General features: G+C 36.8%; 1 protein-coding gene across 8 annotated transcripts in view; it reads left to right on the forward strand.

The window, feature by feature from the left end:
* The window catches only part of UNC80 (unc-80 homolog, NALCN channel complex subunit), a 242990-nt gene that overhangs the window by 91986 nt on the left and 127886 nt on the right, over positions 1 to 23118 (forward strand). For all 8 annotated transcript variants that reach the window (XM_049712089.1, XM_049712087.1, XM_049712088.1 and 5 more), the window contains exons 23-24: positions 14341 to 14553; positions 17919 to 18054. In XM_049712089.1, coding sequence (XP_049568046.1) covers positions 14341 to 14553; positions 17919 to 18054 — 349 coding nt within the window. The remainder of the gene's footprint in view (positions 1 to 14340; positions 14554 to 17918; positions 18055 to 23118) is intronic.

The raw sequence follows: 23118 nt of genomic DNA on the forward strand, positions 1-23118 counted from the left end.
CAAACCCACAGCAAGCAGCATAATCAATTGTGAAAAACTGAAAGCATTTCCACTAAGATCAGGAACAAGACAAGGATGTCCACTCTCGCCACTCTTATTCAACATAGTTTTGGAAGTCCTAGACACGGCAATCAGAGAAGAAAAAGAAATAAAGGAATACAAATTGGAAAAGAAGAAGTAAAACTGTCACTGTTTGCAGATGACATGATACTATACATAGAAAATACTAAAGATGCCACCAGAAAACTACTAGAACTAATCAATTAATTTGGTAAGGTTGCAGGATACAAAATTAATGCTCAGAAATATCTGGCATTCCTATACACCACCAACAAAAGATCAGAAAGAGAAATTAAGGAAACAATCCCATTCACCATTGTAACAAAAAGAATAAAATACCTAGGAATAAACCTGCCTAAGGAGGCGAAAGACTTGTACTCAGAAAACTGTAAGACACTGATGAAAGAAATCAAAGATGACATAAACAGATGGAGAAACATACCATGTTCTTATACTGGAAGAACCAGTATTGTGAAAATGACTATACTACCCAAAGCAATCTACAGATTCAAGGCAATACCTATCAAACTACCAATGGCATTCTCCACAGAAATAGAACAAAAAATTTTACAATTCGTATGGAAACACAAAAGACCCCAAATAGCCTGAGAAAACCATAATTCAAAAAGAGACATGTGGGCTTCCCTGGTGGCACAGTGGTTGAGAGTCCGCCTGCCGATGCAGGGGACACAGGTTCATGCCCTGGTCCGGGAAGATCCCACATGCCGGGGAGCGGCTGGGCTCGTGAGCCATGGCTGCTGAGCCTGCGCGTCCAGAGCCTGTGCTCCACAATGGGAGAGACCACAACAGTGAGAGGCCCACGTACCGGAAAAAAAGAGACGTACTCAATGTTCATTGCAGCACTGTATACAATAGCCAGGCCATGGAAGCAACCTAAATGTCCATCAACATGAATGGATAAAGAAGATGTGGCACATATATACAATGGAATATTACTCAGCCATAAAAAGAAATGAAATTGAGTTATTTGTAGTGAGGTGGATGGACATAGAGTCTGTCATACAGAGTGAAGTAAGTCAGAAAGAGAAAAACAAATACCATATGCTAATGCATATATATGGAATCTAAAAAAAAAGGTAGATGAACCTAGTGGCAGGGCAGGAGTAAAGACGTAGACATAGAGAATGGACTTGAGGTCACGGGGAGGGGGAAGGGTTAGCTGGGATGAAGTGAGAGAGTAACATTGACATATATACACTACCAACTGTAAAATAGATGGCTAGTGCGAAGCAGCTGCATCACATAGGGAGATCAGCTCAGTGCTTTGTGACCACCCAGAGGGTGGGATAGGGAGAGTGGGAGGGAGACGCAAGAGGGAGGGGATGTGGGGATATATGTATACATATAGCTGATTCACTTTGTTATACAGCAGAAACTAACACAACACTGTAAAGCAATTATATTCCAATAAAGATATTTAAAAAATTATATTCTATATGTTTTCCAGTACATTTGTGGTTTTAGTCATATATATGTGTGTGTATAAATATAGAGAGATAGAAATACGAATATAGAAATATATATAGATATAAATGATACCGATGGATAGATTGGTGACAGATAGATAGATATAGATGTCAGATAGATATGCAGATGCAGATATAGGTACAGATATACAGATTTATACATAGGTATAGATTCTACCATTTCATCAGATAGCATTTGGGAGAGGAGGGGAAAATGAATGTCTTCAGTTCATCATCACTTTCCAGTCCTTCACTTTCTCCCATCTCTCTTTTATTGTTTGCTTTTGTTGGATGTCGCATTCATTTTTTTAAGTGCAGCTTAAATACAGTGTTTACATTATGATGTAATTTTATTTCGGAACAGTTTTCATTGTTTCGTTGCCTTCATCATAGAATTTATATGTGATTGTTTTCAAGTTTCCAATTTTCTTCAGAATTAAAAAGTATTATTAAATGAAAGAAGTACTAGAAGTGTCAATGTTCAAAGTCTTGCCAATCTGAAGGTTTTTGTTTTAAACAGTCCTCTTGTCATTATTGCTATGACTACAAAGGGATAATTGGATCCGTTTTTAGTCCAGCACAGCTCCTCCTCACACTCGTCCTCTTCAGTGTAAATTTAATAAATGCAACGGTAAGGTATTTTTAAAAAGATATGTTTTATAAAGGACTCATTTTATCTTTAGGTTCATATAATCTACAAGCACAAAAATAGTTCAAATAAAAGGCACTTCTGTCTATTTTATGTATATTTCAGGTGAAATTATCTATCCTTTTATACCCAGTTGAATATATAACATGTACAGACATAGTGATTTCTAATTTACTGGTAATTTATTAGCATAAATAACACATAATGTCAGTTTGCTTTAGGAACAGTTTCATGAATATAAGAGAGTCAATGGGATCATAGTTTTCTCCTTAGTCTGTGGATAGAGAAAACCTAATTCATGTTAAATTATAATAGCTTCATAAATAGATAGTTTTAGGAGGACTGGTTATATAATTTTTATCCAAATTGGGACACTTTTGAGAGTGAAATGGATTGCTATCAATAATTATACCAGTTAGACATAAACTAGAACCCTTGAGGAAAATGAAACATTTGGTTACCATATAGTCATACTTTCAGGTTCACTGCAACACATGTAATCCACATTGGGGTTTACCATCATAAAACTACTTGGTGATGAATGGATATTAGCTTTTCTCAAGGAGTTAGGAATATATGCAGACTAGGAACTATCAAAGCAAAATAATATTGTGTCCTCTTTTGAATCATAAGGAAAGTTGAAATAATCCAGTAATAACCAAAACTAAATGGTCAAATTATTCACTTTATTCTAGTGGTATTCCTGTACTGAATGTTTGAAAACATTCTATGAAATGTAACATAAAAAGGATGTATATCATGAATATGTAGAGTTTAAAGAAAAAATTTGAATGTCACATATCCACCACATATCTTAAAAAATAGGACGTTTCCACTTTCTTTAAAGTCCCCTGTATCTCCTTCCCTAATTACTCACCCCTACCTCCTAGAAGACACTGCTGTCTTAAACTTTGTTTTACTCTTCCCTGTGCTTGCTTTATTTTACCACATGAGCTTGTATCCCTAGAGAATATATCATTTTGTTTTGTTTCCTTATGCTGTATGTTAATGAAATTTTTAATGTAATTTAATTTATAAAAATTTTCTTTAGTGGTTAGCATTTTTATGTCTTTTCAAAGAAATCCCAAGGTAGTAATAAATACATATTAAATTTTCCTCTAAAAATTTTAAAGTCTGCATTTCACATTTAGGTCTTTAACTAGAATTTATTGTGTGTATAAAACAGGATTTTTTTTTCTTTCTTTTCTTTTCACATGAAAAAAAATTATTCTAGCATAATATATTGATTAATTCATACTTTTTTATCTGATGTGCAACAACCATCTTAATCATGTGTCAGGTTTCTATGCATGCATGGGTGTAAGTCTGAGTTTTTTTTCTGTTGCATTCCATGTGTGCTCTGAGTTAGTCTACTCTGTCTTAATAGCTTGAACTTTGAACATCACCTAGGTTGTTCTTGGCTCCTTACTCTTCCATGTGAATTTTATAATTAGCTTGTCAGTTTCTATGAAAATATTTTGATTTATTCTTGGAATTACATTGAGTCCACAGATAAATTTAGATATAATTAAAATTCAAATTGAAATTCAGATCTGAATTGATAATTCAAAAGTTCTATTTCTTTGAGTACATTTAATGAATTTTAATCTTTTTAGCAATTTGTCAGTTTTACCTGCATTTTCATATTTATTGGATTAAAATTGATCATAACATTTTATTAGTTTTTGATCTTTGCAGCATCTGTAATTATTTTTTCTGTTTTTATTCCTAAAATTATTTCCTTTTCTTTTCTTGATTAGGCTTGCCAGATATTTGTCAATTTCATTAGTCTTTTTTAATGGTACAATAGAGATTCTCTCTATCGTATCTCGTTCTCTAATTCATTAATTCCTGCCTTTATTATTGTTTTTATTGAAGGATAGTTGATTTACAATGTTGTGGTAGTTTTAGGTGTACAGCAAAGTGATTCAGTTATAAATACACATATACGTATAATATTCTTTTTCAGATTCTTTTCCCTTATAGGTTATTACAATATCGAGTATATCCTGCCCTTATTTTTATTCTTTCCTCCTTCTTGCTTTGAATTCATTGTATTATTTTATTATTATTATTATTTTTTGCGGTATGCGGGCCTCTCACTGCTGTGGCCTCTCCCGTTGCGGAGCACAGGCTCCAGATGCACAGGCTCCAGATGCACAGGCTCAGCGGCCATGGCTCACGGGCCCAGCCGCTCCGCGGCATGTGGGATCTTCCCGGACCGGGGCACGAACCCGTGTCCCCTGCATCGGCAGGCGGACTCTCAACCACTGCGCCACCAGGAAAGCCCGAATTCATTGTATTATTATTTTACCTTGTTAGTTGATTGCTTAGCTCATACTTTTATTTTTTCTGTTCAAAAACTGAGCATTTAGCTATTCATTTCCCTCTAAGTACTCTTTCAATTATGTCATAAATTTTGATAAGTAGTATTTATGTTACAGTTTATTTTTAAGTCCTTTTTAATTTATTTAATGGTTTCCTTTTCCATGGGTTATGTATATATGTATGAGTGTGTGTGTTTCAGTTTTATAAATTTCAGAGTTTTGTTAGGTATCCATTTGTTATTGATTTCTAACTTCATTTTCAGATACTGATTCTTTGGAATTAATTTAAACTTGCTTCATGAACTAGAGCATTATTAATTTTTGTAAATGTTCTATGTGTAGTTGAAAAGAATGTGCATTCTCCAGTTGTTGGTCACAACATAGAGGCTTTTCTTTCCTTTTTTTTTTAATTGAAGTATAGTTGACATACAATATTATATTAATTTCAGGTGTACAACACAGTGATTTGGCATTTATATACATTATGAATTGATCACGGTAAGTCTAGTAACTATCTGTCAACTTTGTCATACAAAGTTATTATAGTATTATTGACTGTATTCCCTATACTGTATATTATATCCCAGTGACTTATTTATTTTATAACTGGAAGTATGAAACTTTTAATGCCCTTCACCTATTTTACCCAAACCCTGTTCCCCCCTCAACCTCCCATCCCCACCTCTGGCAACCACTAGCTTATTCTCTGTATCTGTGAGTCTATTTTGCTTTGTTTGTTCATTTTTTTGTTTTTTAGATTCCCCATATCAGTAAAATCATACAGATTTTTCCGTCTGACTTATTTCACTGAGCATAATACCCTCTAGGTCCATCAGGGTGCAGTGTTTTATATTCAAGTCTTCTGTATTCTTATTTTTACCCCTCACTACTTGATCTGTCAAACACTAAGTTGTGTTAAAATCTCCTCTATGATGACAAACTTGTCCATTTATTTTGTAGTTCCAGCAATTTCTGTTTTATTGATTTAGAGGCAGATCGTTTAGAAGTATGACAAGTATCTGGTGCTATGAACCTTTTATCACTATCTAGTTACCCAGTTTATTTCTAGCATATATAAGATATATTTTTCTTTGATAATAATACAGCTGAAACAGTTTTATTAGCATTGGTCTGGTCTTTTTGCCAGTTCTTTCCTTTCAACTTTTCTACATCTTTGTGTTTTAGATATGTGTCTTGTAAAAAGCAAGTATTGGAATTTTTATAACATTTTAGTGACCTTTTTTTCCCCTAGAAAATTTGGTACATTTGCACAGATTATGATTACTTATATAGATTCACTTCTGTCTTCTTCTGCCTACTTACCACATTTTTCATCATTTCATTGTATATGTTTCATTATTTCATTATTTCATTTTTCATTATTTCATTGTATATTCATTATTTCATGCCTTCTTTCAAATAGTGTTGAATTTTGTTTTATTTCTCTTGCTTTGGTTTGGTTTAGCTTTGTTTTATTCATTTTTCTTTATCAGCTTTAAAATTATTCTATTTATATTTTTTTAAATTGCATGCATATTTAACTCAACAAAGTCTAAATTTAATGAATATCTTTACTCTTCTTTCAAACAGTAAAAGACTGTAGAGGGTTTTAACCCCAATTATTGTTCAAGATTTAGTTCTCTCTTATTTTTGTTTTAACATTGATAAAGTAGACATTATTTTTATTGATTGTTAGGAAAATGATTTTTAAATTTGCCCAAAAGCTTAGCATAGTCTTTGCTCACCATTTTTCCTTGCATCTCAGACATTCCTTTCTAAGATCTATATCCTCCTGAAGGAAAACTTTCAGACACTTCTTTGGTGATGATCAACTGGCAGTAGCTCTCTCAGCTACAGTTTAATTGAAAATGTCTTTATTTTGGTTTCATTCTTGAAAGATACTTTTGATAGAATTAGAATCATAGGCTAACATTTTCTTTCTGTACTTCAAAGATATTATCCCCTTCTCTTCTGGCTTAATTGACATTCTTTTATAGGTAATGTGTCTCCCCCAATTCCTTCTCCCAGTTGCTTTTATTGTTGATCTTCTCTTTATTATTGATCTTTTGCACTTTCACTAAAAAGTTTCTAGCCTATATTTCATATTTCATTAAGTCTGAATCATGTAATTGGCATATTATGTCTATTCTGGAAATTTTCCAACGGTTATTTCTTCAAAGATTGTGTCTTTCACATTTTCTCTAATTTTTCCTTCTATAAACTGAAAAGATGCATGATAGAGCTTCTCAGTTTATCCTCTGTTTTTGACAACTTCTTTCATATTTTTCATTTCTTCATCTCTTTCTATGCTGTATTCTGCCTAATTCTCTTCCATTTCACTTTTTCTTTTTTCAGCTGTGTCTTATTTCATGGTTCTTAACAGGGGTAACTTTGCCCACCAGGGGGCATTTGGCAATGTTTGGAGGAATTTTTGGTTGTCATGACTTGGGAATTGCTATTTGCATCTAGTTGGTAGTTAATAAAGATTCTGATAAACATCTCATAATACATAGTGCACACTTCACAAAAAAGAATTATCTGGCCAAAACGGCCAATAATGCTGAAGGTGAAAAAAACTGATGTAATTTTTGTTTGAATCTGTCCATTGAGTTTTAAATTTCAAGTACTACATTTTTTTATTTGTAAAAGTTCTATTTCTTGTTTTAAAACTACATGGTCAACTTTGATAACCTAATTCCTTCTACTTTCAATACCCACATTAATCTGTAGATGTATTTGATACATTATGATTCCTATAGCCACAGTCTTTGTAAAGGGTCTGATTCTACACTTTGCTGTTTCTTCCTACTCTGACTCATGGTGAATTTTTTAAAACATGTTTTTAATAAGCTTAACTCCTTGAAACTTTATCTGTGCTGATTCTTTAAGACCTGTGTTAGAAGCAGTGTTATTCAGTGGACCAGCAGTTTTAGCAACATCTGTGAGTATGTTAGAAATGCAGATTTTCAGGCCCTGCAACATCTGCATCAGAATCTCTGAGGGTGGGCCCAAAGAATCTATTTTAACCATATTCTCTTATGCATACTCAAGTGACTCTCATGCATACTCAAGTTTGAAGATTTGAGAAGCACTAATTTAAAGTATTCTTCCAGAGAGGCTTTCCATTTCTTTTCCTCAGGCACCTCGAAACATCACCAACCTAAGATCATTTTTTTTTTTAACATCTTTATTGGGATATAATTGCTTTACAATGGTGTGTTAGTTTCTGCTTTATAACAAAGTGAATCAGTTATACATATACATATGTTCCCATATCTCTTCCCTCTTGCGTCTCCCTCCCTCCCACCCTCCCTATCCCACCCCTCCAGGCGGTCACAAAGCACCGAGCCAATATCCCTGTGCCATGCAGCTGCTTCCCACTAGCTATCTACCTTACGTTTGTTAGTGTGTATATGTCCATGACTCTCTCTCGCCCTGTCACAGCTCACCCTTCCCCCTCCCCATATCCTCAAGTCCGTTCTCCAGTAGGTCTGTGTCTTTATTCCTGTCTTACCCCTAGGTTCTTCATGACATTTTTTTTTCCTCTTAAATTCCATATGTATGTGTTAGCATACGGTATTTGTCTTTTTCTTTCTGACTTACTTCACTCTGTATGACAGACTCTAGGTCTATCCACCTCATTACAAATAGCTCAATTTCGTTCCTTTTTATGGCTGAGTAATATTCCATTGTATATATGTGCCACATCTTCTTTATCCATTCATCCGATGATGGGCACTTAGGTTGTTTCCATCTCCGGGCTATTGTAAATAGAGCTGCAATGAACATTTTGGTACATGACTCTTTTTGGATTTTGGTTTTCTCAGGGTATATGCCCAGTAGTGGGATTGCTGGGTCATATGGTAGTTCTATTTGTAGTTTTTTAAGGAACCTGTTCTCCATAGCGGCTGAACCAATTCACATTCCCACCAGCAGTGCAAGAGTGTTCCCTTTTCTCCACACCCTCTCCAGCATTTATTGTTTCTAGATTTTTTGATGATAGCCATTCTGACTGGTATGAGATGATATCTCATTGTAGTTTTGATTTGCATTTCTCTAATGATTAATGATGTTGAGCATTCTTTCATGTGTTTGTTGGCAGTCTGTATATCTTCTTTGGAGAAATGTCTGTTTACATCTTCTGCCCATTTTTGGATTGGGTTGTTTGTTTTTTTGTTATTGAGCTGCATGAGCTGCTTGTAAATTTTGGAGATTAATCCTTTGTCAGTTGCTTCATTTGCAAATATTTTCTCCCATTCTGAGGGTTGTCTTTTGGTCTTGTTTATGGTTTCCTTTGCTGTGCAAAAGCTTTGAAGTTGCATTAAGTCCCATTTGTTTATTTTTGTTTTTATTTCCATTACTCTAGGAGGTGGGTCAGAAAGGATTTTGCTGTGATTTATGTCATAGAGTGTTCTGCCTATGTTTCCTCTAAGAGTTTGATAGTTTCTGGCCTTACATTTAGGTCTTTAATCCATTTTGAGCTTATTTTTGTGTATGCTGTTAGGGAGTGATCTAATCTCATACTTTTACATGTATAAGATCATTTTTTAACTACTTTTTGGGTGCAAGGAGCATGAAAGTAGTGCCCGTTCTAGTCCAAACTTATATGAAAATGTGGAATTTTGATTAGAAGTTCTCATTTAAGACTTTTTCTTTTTTTCCTTTTCTACCCAGAGCCAAGACTAGTCATGCAAGCTTATTTCTGTGGGGTAGATCATTTTATTTTTCATGCAGTAAAAGTGACACACACGTGGGATATTGGCTTTATATAGGAGTGTATGGCCTGATCTCACACTCCACTTTGGACCCAGACATTTAATTTGTGGCCCATTGAAAACCCATACTCTGGTCTTGCCATAGTCAGTAGAAACCCTTGGGGCATATATTCCTACACTAGTTCACACCTCTCTCCCTACCTTCACCCCAGAATTGTACTTTCTTGTAATTTCTGCTCTCCAATGGTCTATCATCTCATGTTAGAAACAAAAGCAAAAACAAAGTGAAAAAAATTGGGGTATTTTATCTAGCATTTTTAGGTGTCTAAACCAAAAGATATTTGTCTTCACACCTAATCTATCATATTGTCAGAAACAGGAGTCCTCATTTGGTTTTTAAAATACTTACCCAAGATATTAGCATGATCTGAGTAAGTGTTAAAATGACTACCCCACCAGACTGTGTACTAAACAATAATGCCTGCCTCTAGCCTGACATCTGAATCATTTCTGTTGCCCTCAGCTACTGCAGAAAGGGGCAGGGACAGAGACAGCCTGTCAGTTGCTTAATGATCTCAGTCAGGCAGAGAATTCAGTACAAGCTAAGTAATAAATACTGAGTCACAAGCACATACCCTCTAGCAAATGAGGTTCCAGTGTACACGAAGAACCACAATAACTGCTTATTCCCAGTGTTTTTAAATAAATAGGTATCTTGCACCAGCAACAGCTTTATATTTTATTGTAAGGCAATACAAATAGTATGTAATTCCCCAGGGACCATCATAAAATATTCACTTTTTAAAACCAGTTAGTTCCTGTCCTGTGTTACGAGTTTTCAGGATCAGTCAGTGTTTCTTCTCACATAATAAGTTTAGATACAGTCCTTCAGGGAAAGGAATGTATTGCAGTTATAACCTTCAATTAACCATCATATCTTGGTAACAATATTTTCTAGGTCCCCAGGCAAAATAAAGCACAGCTGTTTGAATTAGTATTCTAGTTCTCTTCTTTACTTTCATAAAGGAAACATTCAATATACATAACGATCTTATAAAACGCAGGAAAATGCCAAAGGAAGTCAAGGAAAATTAGCTTGATGCTTGAAGTTTTCTAGCTGTAGAATGTTAGAGAAATCCATGCTGCATAATGCATGACATTTTCTAATTTTAACTAGACAGCTCTGTAGCCATTGCAGAGAATACCTTATATAAAACTGAACCATATGAAATTGATGATATTCTACTATTTTTGACCTTCAAACTTAGAAATTCCATAAGGTTCAACCTAACATTTTATCTTCCTAGTTAAAATTGATTCTTGCTTGTCTGGGAACTATGAAGTTATGACATAATGGAATTGAAGCCACTCTGTGGTGTTATGGAACATAAAAAGGTGATCTGGCAGACATATTAATAAAAAAGAATTTAAATATGCCTACTTTTCATTTAGGACCACCAGCAAAATTGGTATACCAATGGTATCAAATTTTGTTTAGATGTTCACTTTTAACTATGCCTCTGATACTCTGTGGTTCTTTTCATCCTTGCAGCATCCTTCTGATTCATTTTTCTCCATTTGTGCTGTCTTTCTCTGTGATGTGAATTCATCCCTATCCATTCTGTCATGCCTCCATTTTTCACTGCTTCTTCAGATTGCACTGAGCCATAAGAGGTAAGCGCCATCAAAAGAGGGAAAATTGAATTTCCTTTAAGTCCAGGAAGAATCCTTTGTCTAAGGTATTCTATAACCCTGCTCCTAAAATCAATACTTTCTAACTTACACTTTGAAAGGAACTTATAAGGAAAGTAATTCCCCATAGCCACACCCACACTAGACTGCCTTGAATACTCTTCCACACACACTGTGAAGTTGATACTTGTTGCTAAGTATCTTCTACTAGGATTCATAGTTGAGTACTTAGCTTTGTACCGCAGCAGTATCCTCTGTTTTCTGTACAGTAACATACACTACAATATCCCAGAAATTGGTAGTACTCAGTGCCATCCCAAGTGTGCTTGCACCTACCAGGTTTATGAGGCTTATAATAAGAAGGCAATATTTAAGTCACGCTATGTCATCATCCCTTAATTCGAACAGTGACATTTCCAAAAGTTACTGGGTTTGATCCAATTTACATGGATCAAATTTATCAGCTAATAACCAACCCTCCCTTTAATGTTGTGCTGTATGGTTAATTAATGGGAATTATTTTGATAATGATCTCAATTCTATTTCCCAACTTAGATTAGGATTTCTTAGGGCCGATAACTGATGATGTCTGGGTTTTATCATAAGAAGCTTTCCAGAGCAGAGAATTAAAATTTCTTTTCATTCAAAACGCCTTGAGCTTCCTAACCAAATAAAAACATATTTTCTAAAGAAGGCAAGCCAATCGACATAGGAAACCTTACCTAGCACAATTTGGGTTTTTTACTCATCTTCCGTTAGTCCTCTCAGTGCCATCTAATAGTTAAGAGCAATTAAAAGAAAAAAAAAACCCACCTCTGCCCCATACATTTGAGTTAGGTTAAGTTCTACCCTTGTTCATCATGAAAGAGCCAGGGTTCATAACATAATGCTATTCCAGCAGTGTTGTTTCTGTCTTCCCATCATAAAGCAATGAATCCCATTGTTTTTTATTGGAAATGTGTCAAAATGTGACAGGCTAAAAATAAATTTGCATCACTCGCCTTGCCCTCCAGACTGGCATTCGTTTTTAGAGGTAGATGTTCCAGCCTTTTCCAGATGCAGATTAGCATATCTGAGATGTTTAGTAAAATGAATATTTAATACAAGAAGAGAGTATAGATATTTAGTCGGTATATTATGGCACCACAGTAATGATAGATTTGATACAGAAAGTCATCTGACCCTTTGCAATCTAAAGTCTTTCTATCCCTGTGACCTGCTGCCAAGTCTTGGCACCGATGCAGTTGATGATAGTTTCTCATCATCAGTGTCCATCTTTTATTAATGATAGAGTCTCACCATTGTGTTTATCTTGTATTTTGCTTTTTCACATAGATTAACTTTGTCATGGCAATACAACATATGCTTTGTAAAATTAAGTCCCAACATAAATAAATTTCTTATTAGAATTCTTGATGGTTTCATTTAAGTTTTAGACAATGAGAAAATGCTTAATGGGCTAACTTACTTGAATCATCCAGGGTATTTGAGATAGTGTGGTACTCCACAGTATGAAGTAGCCAACTCTGCCTGAAGAACGAAGGGTTTAAGGAAGGCTTCTTGGAGGAGGTAACTAAACTGAAGCTTAAAGTGGGAATTTGCCAGATGGAAAAGGGGCTTAAAGGCTCTGCAAGTCATGGAAACAACACATGGAAACGTATGAGATGTCATATCTGGGAGACTAACCAGTTTGACATAATTGGACCACAGAGCACTTGAGATGGGGATAGAGAGAGAAGTGAACCAAATAACAAATGTCAGTTATCTTTATTCATTGATGACTGAGGTAGATTGAACCTATAATATATTTTAAATGGGAAAATGATGTGATTATACATTTGTGTTTTAGTAAATAACATTATATGACATTATTGTCTCTTTTGTTTTTTTTAATTTTTTGGCTGTGCCGCACGGCCTGTGGGATCTTAGTTTGCAACCAGGGATCTAACCTGCACCCACTACATTGGGAGCGCGGAGCCTTAACTACTGGACTGCCAGGGAAGTCCCAATTGTCCCATTTGTAAACAGTGACTTTCTACATGCATTCTAGAAATCATCTTTTCCCAAGGCTTATATGAGTATAAATTAAGACAATGTAGATACCAAAGAGGAACTAGTACAGATCTGGGCATGAGAGAGACCTGAGATTGAATCCTGTGTTGATTTCTTCCCAGCTATATAATAGTGGAAAAATTATATCTCATTTTAAAAAAATATTAAAATGAAGATATTGTTTCACAGGGTTGTTATGATAATTACCATTTATAAAAACTTATTGGCACATATTGATATTCTCTGTATATTAGCCCCTATTTTAACATTATGGATCGATGGATTGTTAAGAATGCTATTGCTTGAATGATGAAAACGGTTTCCATTTGAAAACATGTGCTTACTAAGCAACCTATGGTTATTAGGTAACTGAGGTGATAGCTAATATTGTGATGTATATTTTTTTAACTGGCACGAATGAATTTTGATGTATGTACTTTTTGTGACCTGTTGACCTATGGGAAACTTCACACTCCTTCCCTTATTATTATCATTTTTTTTTTTGGCTTATAAAGAATTCAGTGGATATCTCACTGTTACCAGTTTCTGGGTATCAACTAAAAGCTGTTTCTTTTATTTTTTCAAGCACGTCTTGACAAGATGGAGCCATATTTTTATTTTCCTGAACAAATGCTCTATTTTTCATTTATCAATTAAGCAGTTTCCTCTTTGTCATTTTCAATTGAAACCATGCCTATTTGAGCAGAATTTGGTCTGTTTATGAAAAATTGGGGAAAGAGACTAACTCAATCTAATTTATTTATTTATTTGTTTGTTTGTCTGTTTTCCATTTCAGGCCCCATTTTATTCTCTGTTTTCTCTCACAACTCAGCCTAATGTAGTAAGCTCTTCCTTTTCTTACTAGCCAACACGAGGGAGCAGCTGCACTTGCTTGGAGCTTGTGGATGGTCCTACATAACAAAATCCCTACTGACACCCTTGGTTAACATACGACTAGTTCTAGATATTGAATATGTGTTTGCATCATGTTAATTTTAGGTTTAAAAACATCGTATTTAAAACCTTCTGATTAAAAATTATTTCACACTTAAATCCCAGCTGTCTCTGAAATATGCAAAGAGTCATGAAATTACTGGATATTCTCCAAAAGGAGAAAACTAAACTCAGAAACCTACTTAAAATGTCTAATTTTTCAATACCCAAATTTGCCATCATGGATTCATTTCCCAGATTTCCCACTACTATTGTAACCATGCTAACACTACCCTGGGAAATATGGCTAAACTAAGTCAAAATATGGAGACGAAAATAAACTAAGAGTACATAGTCATTCAGTTTAAGTTCAACTTCATTGTTTGTTAATCCTACATTACTCTTTCCTTAACAACCCTACTCAGGAAGCGCCTGTAGTAGCCAGAGCAGCGCTGTTCCTGGAATGTGCCCGTTTTGTTTACCGCTGCAACCGTGGCAACTGGCCAGAGTGGATGAAAGGGCATCATGTGAATATCACCAAGAAAGGCCTTTCCAGGGGACGGTCTCCCATTGTGGGCAACAAGCGGAACCAGAAGCTGCAGTGGAACGCTGCCAAGCTCTTCTACCAATGGGGAGACGTGAGCTTTTGATTTTCTTCTATAAAAATTAGGCTGAGTGAAGTGAAGAAGTTTTGTGTTTATGTTTCTTCATTTGTTTGGGAGACAGTTTATTGAGTATCCGTTATGTACCAGGCACTGAACAGAACATTTCAGGGGAAAATAAATGTAATTCATTTAATCTTCCCAGTAAATCGACAAAGTTAGACATTATTATCTCTTCTGTCTCTTTTCCTGGTCCTCTGCCTCTTTCCTTCCTATAAATGTAAACATTCTCAGTATCTCTTATAATTTCTTCCTGTATATTCTGCACCAGGATTACATTTATTCCTGTATTTTCAACTGTTAGCTGTATGCCAGGGGCACACACTTCTCTATCCATAGCACTCTTTGGATCCGCGACCGGCATCACCAACTGTACTTTGGAGGCATTCACTCAATGTCCTGAAACTCAGTCTGACCAAAATAAAACCCTTCTCTCCATTTAAACACACCCCCATCTGCAACCCTTCTTTCTATTCTTATTGATAGTACCACCATCATCTAAGATGACAGCCTTGAACATATTCCAAACCTTCTTTTCTTATTGATTCCACCTCTTCCATGTCACTGATGCCCTTTTAGGTCAGAACTTCATTACTTCTCATCTATATGACGAAAGTATTTTCCTATTTAGTCTCCTCCCACAATCTCCCCTCATCTGACCCATCCTACACACTGCCAGTAAAATCATCTCCCTTTGGCGTAGCTCATCTAAAAGCAGAACATTCGTACTTATCTTCCAGCCTCCAGACTTGCTCCCTCCAATTCATTCTTCAAACTGCTGTCAGAGTGATTAGGCTAAAATGCAAATCACATTATAGTGCTTCAGTGGCCCTCCTTTTCCCTTGGGATAAAACCCAAATTGCTTAGCCTGGCATTGCTGCTCTCGCCACAACCTTTGTTCAAATCACACCAAGATTATGGATGGTAACGGCAAATGAGCTAATGTATCTAAACATTTATCTCAATGCTTTGCATCTAAGAGGTGTTCAATAATAATGTTATTATATTAATTCTTGCAAGCAGGGTATATGATTTTTCTGTGCATTGTTAGGCAGCTATCACAGTGTTCCTCGAATGAGTGATAAGGTTCTCCCCCACTCAGAAAGTACCTTTCATCCTTCTTCCGAATGCAAAATGAAGTCCAGCTTCATGAACTGTAGGATCTAGTCACAATCTACCTTTCCAAGCCCTCAGGCACATTATTTCCTCTCACAGAACTGTGCTTCAACCAATTGGCTTATTTGTCAGTCTCTGAACATGTCAGTGCATTTCCCTGAATATGGATCTTTTGAAACTCTCCATCCGGAAAGCCACTTTTCCCCTTCCCCATTAGCCTACACAGCAATTCTTCAGAATCTACAGGAATGAAACTTTGTGTGATCCTCTGAGATGAATCCGATTTCTCCATATTCCAATAAATAAAGTGCTTTCAGTCTTTTACACGACTGCTTTTTTGGTATGTTATTACCACCCCAATAGACTGTAAGCTCCATGAAGTAAAGAGCAAGACACAGAGTCAGATACCCTGTTTGACTCCGAGTTCAAGGTTGCTGAGCAACCTACAGCAAGTCTTTCAACCTAACTTTCCTAAGTGCCAAACAATTATCCTTCTTTATGAAGGTTTATAATCTACTAGGGCACATTAAACAAAGATACTCATGTACTATAACAATTTATTCAACTTTATTTTTACTTAATATGTAACAAATTACCTACATACATCTAATAAATATTAGATGAATGAAAAAGGAATAAACATGTTCCCAAGGCACTTTTCTGGTCTTAGAAGAGACAGAGAGCTCTAAATTATTATTTAGGTATTTAGTATTATCCCAGACAAGTTCATTTTTTGAGCAACCTTTTAAGCTTTATGAACTGTGGGTTTAACTTAAATTGCTTGGTTTCAGCATCCTGGGAGGATCGATGTAGATTTTTTTTCCCCTGTGAATCTCACTATTAAATCTGCTGGCTCCACTCCAGACTCATAATTCCACATCTCCTTCCTTAGAGAGGATTTCCAAAAGAGTAGCATCAGGACAAGGCTTTTTGTTGAGGTGGTGGTTTTTGCTTTTATGTTTTGTTTTGTTTGCTTAAAACTTCTCAGGTTAGCAGCTGAAATTTTAGGATGCTGTGATATTTTTCTACACTGCTTTCTTTCTCCTTTTTGTGGTTTTTGTTACTCCCCACTTAATTCCAGAGTTTAAGCTGACCCCTTTGTTTTCAGATAGCCAAGACGTTCAAACAACTTGTGTTTTTATTTAGTGTTCTGGACAGATCTTTGTCAGTTTCCAGTAGTGAATCTAATCTCTTGCATGCCCAGAATGTAGTAACTTTTCTAAATATTTGAAAAGGATGATATAGGAAGAAAAAAGAAAAGTAGCTGGAATTTTGTTCATATTAATGCACAGAGTAACCAAACTGTCAAATTCTGTGTTCAGTGTTCATTTTAGCTTTTTGACTCTCTTTCTTAAGCATACATCTCCTCTTTTGTTGCATACAATTTGTCATTGGAATGTAAAAGGAATTAGATAGAGGTAGCATATTTTGTCTTTTCATTTGGAAAATTCCTTTTGGTAAATCAGACAATAGTACATGATGATTCAGAAGAACAGATAGTAAGTACTGGTTTTATGAATACCTTGTAAGAGCCAGTATTGCCCATGTGCTGACTTACTAAAAATCATATTTCTAATGTTGATGTTGGGTACACTATCAAAAGAATAATATTTCTTTCTCATTCATAGTGTATCATGGAGGGGGGAACAAAGTCTATAAGAAAGTCATTGATTGCATATATGATGACAGATACAAATAAAATGGCAGTTCCAGAATTCATGCCAATCTCCAAGCTCATTAGCATGATAGTGCCTTTCTCATAAAATAGCATAATCAGAAACAGTCTGAAGAACTGTGACTTCTTATTTTTTACTGCAGCAAAATCCTTCATTAGAAACAACTGCAAAACAAAACAAACAAAAAAACCTCACAAACAACAACAACAAAATCAACTGCATACTCCCTTATGTGAAACCTATAAAATAGATGACCTTTGAGGAAATAGAAATATTTTCAGAAAATGTTTTGTATGAGAATAAAAAATGCCATTCCATTTCCTAAAAGTCTTTAGACACAGTGACCTTAGAGATAGCATCAGTGCCTTCCCTCTCTGGGTTCCCACATTGGGAAATGAAACATGGTGGTAACAACACTGTGGCAGACACAGGAGGCTTATGCTGAAAATCATTCCCATTGATCGGTTGCTGGTGACCTCTGTAATGTGAGAGCCTATTTTACAGTCTGACGTATCTCATGCTGTTTCATTCTTCTTCTCTTCATGGTAGGCAATTGGCGTCCGGTTGAATGAGCTGTGCCATGGGGAAAGTGAGAGCCCAGCCAACCTGCTGGGTCTCATTTATGATGAGGAGACCAAGAGGAGACTGAGAAAGGAGGATGATGAGGAAGACTTTTTAGATGACAGTAAGGAGACTCCCTTTACTACAAGAACCCCTGCTTGTAAGAACCTCTGCTTTAGGAGCACGTAATATTTCTCTTTCCTCTTTCACATTCTTACCACCTTCCCATGTCTCCCACTGCACCTTCTCCCCTATTCCCTCTGCATGGATGTGAGCATGTGCATAAAGCCACACAAAGAGAGAGCAGGAACCAGAAGGAGAAGACTGTAGACAGGGGCAAAGAGTTGGCAATATGGAAAACTCACTGCTTTGAAGTCTCTGACTCTTAATATTGTAAATACGAAGATCAGTTTTAGGCCTACTTGAGAAAACATAGTTGTGCTGCCCCAGAAGAGGGCTGGTCAGGGTTTGTATTTTATTACTGCTCTTGGAATTTTAAAAAAGGGTTAGACCTGAGGGAGACCTTCAAGATGGCAGAGGAGTAAGACGTGGAGATCACCTTCCTCCCCACAAATACATCAGAAATACATCTACATGTGGAACAACTCCTATAGAACACCTACTGAATGCTGGCAGAAGACCTCATACCTCCCAAAAGGCAAGAAGCTCCCCACATACCTGGATAGGGCAGAAGAAAAAAGAAAAAAGAGAGACAAAAGAATAGGGATGGGACCTGCCCCTCTGGGAGGGATCTGTGAAGGAGGAAAAGTTTCCACACACTAGGAAGCCCCTTCACTGGTGGAGGTAGGGGTGGGCGGGGGGGAAAGCTTCAGACCCACAGAGGAGAGCGCAGCAACAGGGGTGCAGAGGGCAAAGCAGAGAGATTCCTCCACAGAGGATCAGTGCCAACCAGCACTCACCAGCCTGAGAGGCTTGTCTGCTCACCCGCTGGTACGGGTGGGAGCTGGGAGCTGAGGCTTGGGTTTTGGAGGCCAGATCCGAGGGAGAGGACTGGGGTTGGCTGTGTGAACACAGCCTGAAGGGGGCTAGTGCGCCACGGCTAGCCGGGAGGGAGTCTGGGGAAAAGTCTGGAACTGCCTAAGAAACAAGACACCATTGTTTTGGGGTGCGCGAGGAGAGGGGATTCAGAGCACCGCCTAAATGAGCTCCAGAGACGGGCGTGAGCCATGGCTATCAGCGCGGACCCCAGAGACAGGCATGAAACACTAACGCTGCTGCTGCAGCCACCAAGAAGCCTGTGTGCAAGCATAGGTCACTATCCACATCTCCCCTCCTGGGAGCCTGTACAGCCCACCCCTGCCAGGGTCCTGTGATACAGGGACAACTTCCCTGGGAGAACATACGGTGTTCCTCAGGCTGTTGCAACGTCATATCAGCCTCTGCCGCTGAAGGCTCACCCTGCATTCCATACCCCTCCCTCCCCCTTGCCTGAGTGAGCCAGAGCCCCATAATTAGCTGGTACATTAACCCCGTCCTGTCTGAGCGAAGAACAGTTGCCCTCAGGTGAGCTACACGCAGAGGCAGGGTCAAATCCAAAGCTGAAACCCAGGAGCTGTGCAAACAAAGAAGAGAAAGGGAAATTTCTCTGTGCAGCCTCAGGAGCAGTGAATTAAATCTCCACAATCAACTTGATGTACACTGCAACTCTGAAATACCTGAATAAAGTTCAGGACATTGGTCCACAAGAGACCTCCCGGCTCCACATAATATCAAACAGTGAAAGTTCTCCCAGAGATCTCCATCTAAATGCAAAGACCCAACTCCACTCAACAACCAGCAAGCTATGCTGCTGGACCCCATATGCCAAACAACTAGCAAGAAAGGAACACAACCCCACCCATTAGCAGAGAGTCTGCCTTAAATCATAATAAGGTCTCAGACACCCCAAAACAAACCACTGGACACAGACCTGCCCACCAGAAAGAAAAGATGCAGCCTCATCCAACAGAACAGAGGGCCTAGCCCCTCCACCAGGAAGCCTACACAACACAGTGAAGCAACCTTAGGCAATGGGGGCAGACACCAAAAATAACGGGAAATATGAACCTGCAACCTGTGAAAAGGAGACCCCAAACACAGTAAGTTAAGAAAAATGAGAAGACAGAGAAACACACAGCAGATGAAGGAGCAAAGTAAAAACCCACCAGACCAAACAAATGAAGAGGAAATAGGCAGTCACCTGAAAAAGAATTCAGAGTAATGATAGTAAAGATGATCCAGAATCTTGGAAATAGAATGGAGAAAATACAAGAAACGTTTAACAAGGAATTAGAAGAACTAAGAGCAAACAAACAATGATGAACAACACAATAAATGAATTAAAAATTCTCTAGAAGGAATCAATAGCAGAATAACTGAAGCAGAAGAATGGATAAGTGAACTGGAAGATAAAATAGTGGAAATAACTACTGCAGAGCAGAATAAAGATAAAAGAATGAAAAGAATTGAGGAGAGTCTCAGAGACCTCTGGGACAACATTAAATGCAACAACATTCAAATTATAGAGGTCGCAGAAGAAGAGAAACAGAAAGGGACTGAGAAAATATTTGAAGAAATTATAGTTGAAAACTTCCACAATATGGGAAAGAAAATAGTCACTCAAGTCCAGGAAGTGCAGAGAGTCCCATACAGGATAAATCCAAGGAGAAACATGCCAAGACACATATTAATCAAACTATCAAAAATTAAATACAAAGAAAACATTAAAAGCAGCAAGGGAAAAACAACAAAATACATACAAAGGAATCCCCATAAGGTTAACAGCTGATCTTTCAGCAGAAACTCTGCAAGCCAGAAGGGACTGGCAGGGCATATTTAATGTGATGAAAGGAAAAAAACCTACAATCAAGATTACTCTACCCAGCAAGGATCTCATTCAGTTTCGACAGAGAAATTAAAACCTTTACAGACAAGAAAAGCTAAGTGAATGTAGCACCACCAAACCAGCTTTACAACAAATGCTAAAGGAACTTTTCTAGGCTGGAAACACAAGAGAAGGAAAAGACCTACAATAAGAAATGCAAAATAATTAAGAAAATGGTAATAGGAACATACATATTGATAACTACCTTAAATGTAAATGGATTAAATTCTCCAACCAAAAGATTCAGACTGGCTGAATGGATACAAAAACAAGACCTGTATATATGCTGTCTACAAGAGACCCACTTCAGACCTAGGGACACATACAGACTAAAAGTGAGGGGATGGAAAAAGGTATTCCATGCAACTGGAAATCAAAAGAAAGCTGGAGGAGCAATTCTCATATGAGACAAAATAGACTTTAAAATAAAAACTATTACAAAAGACAAAGGAGGACACTACATAATGAGCAAGGGATCAACCCTAGAAGAAGATATAACAATTGTAAATAATTATGCACCCAAAATATGAGCACCTCAATACATAAGGCAAATGCTAACAGCCATAAAAGGGGAAATCGACAGTAACATATCATATTAGGGGACTTTAACACCCCATTTTCACCAATGGACGGATCATCCAAAATGAAAATAAGTAAGGAAAAACAAGCTTTAATGATACGTTAAACAAGATGGACTTAATTGATATTTATAGGACATTCCATCCAAAAACAACAGAATACACTTTCTTCTCAAGTGCTCATGGAACATTCTCCAGGATAGATCATATCTTGGATCACAAAGCAAGCCTTGGTAAATATAAGAAAACTGAAATCGTATCACATATCTTTTCCGACCACAACACTGTGAGACTAGATGTCATTTACAGGAAAAAATCTGTAAAAAATACAAACACATGGAGGCTAAACAATACACTACTTAATAACGAAGAGATCACTGAAGAAATCAAAGAGGAAGTCAAAAAATACGTAGAAGCAAATGACAATGAAAACATGATGACCCAAAGCCTATGGGATGCAGCAAAAGCAGTTCTAAGAGGGAGGTTTATAGTAATACAGTCCTACTTCAAGAAACAGAAAACATCTCAAATAAACAACCTAACCTTACACTTAAGCAATTAGAGAAAGAAGAGCAAAAAACCCCCAAAGTTAGCAGAAGGAAAGAAATCATAAAGATCAGATCAGAAATAAATGAAGGAAATGATAGCAAAGATCAATAAAACTAAAAGCTGGTTCTTTGAGAAGATAAACAAAATTGATAAACCATTAGCCAGATTCATCAAGAAAAAAGGGAGAAGACTCAAATTCATACAGAATTAGAAATGAAAAAGGAGAAGTAACAACTGACACTGCAGAAATACAAAGGATCATGAGAGATTACTACAAGCAACGATATGCCAATAAAATGGACAACCTGGAAGAAATGGACAAATTCTTAGAAAAGCACAACCTTCCATGACTGAAGCAGGAAGAAATAGAAAATATAAACAGACCAATCACAAGCACTGAAATTGAGACGATGATTAAAAATCTTCCAAGAAACAAAAGTCCAGGATCAGATGGCTTGTCAGGCGAATTCTGTCAAACATTTAGAGAAGAGATAACACCTATTCTTCTCAAACTCTTCCAAAATATAGCAAAGGGAGAAACACTCCCAACTCATTCAATGAGGCCACCATCACCCTGATACCAAAACCAGACAAAGATGTCACAAAGAAATAAAACTACAGACCAATATCTCTGATGAACATAGATGCAAAAATCCTCAACAAAATACTAGCAAACAGAATCCAACAGCACATTAAAACGATAATACACCATGATCAAGTGGGGTTTATCCCAGGAATGCAAGGATTCTTCAATATACTCATCAATTAATGTGATAAACCATATTAACAACTTGAAGGAGAAAAACCAGATGATCATCTCAATAGATGCAGAAAAAGCTTTCAACAAAATTCAACACCCATTTATGATAAAAACCCTCCAGAAAGTTGGCATAGAGGAAACTTAACTCAATATAATAAAGGCCATAAATAACAAACCCACTGTCAACATCATTCTCAATGGTGAAAAACTGAAACAATTTCCTGTAAGATCAGGAACAAGACAAGGTTGTCCACTCTCACCACTATTATTCAACATCATTTAGGAAGTTTTAGCCACAGCAATCAGAGAAGAAGAAATAAAAGGAATCCAAATCAGAAAAGAAGTAAAGCTGTCACTGTTTGCAGATGACATGATACTATACATAGAGAATCCTAAAGATGCCAACAGAAAACTGCT

The sequence above is a fragment of the Orcinus orca genome, chromosome 7 (genome assembly GCF_937001465.1).
Source record: "Orcinus orca chromosome 7, mOrcOrc1.1, whole genome shotgun sequence".
NCBI classification, from domain to species: domain Eukaryota; kingdom Metazoa; phylum Chordata; class Mammalia; order Artiodactyla; family Delphinidae; genus Orcinus; species Orcinus orca.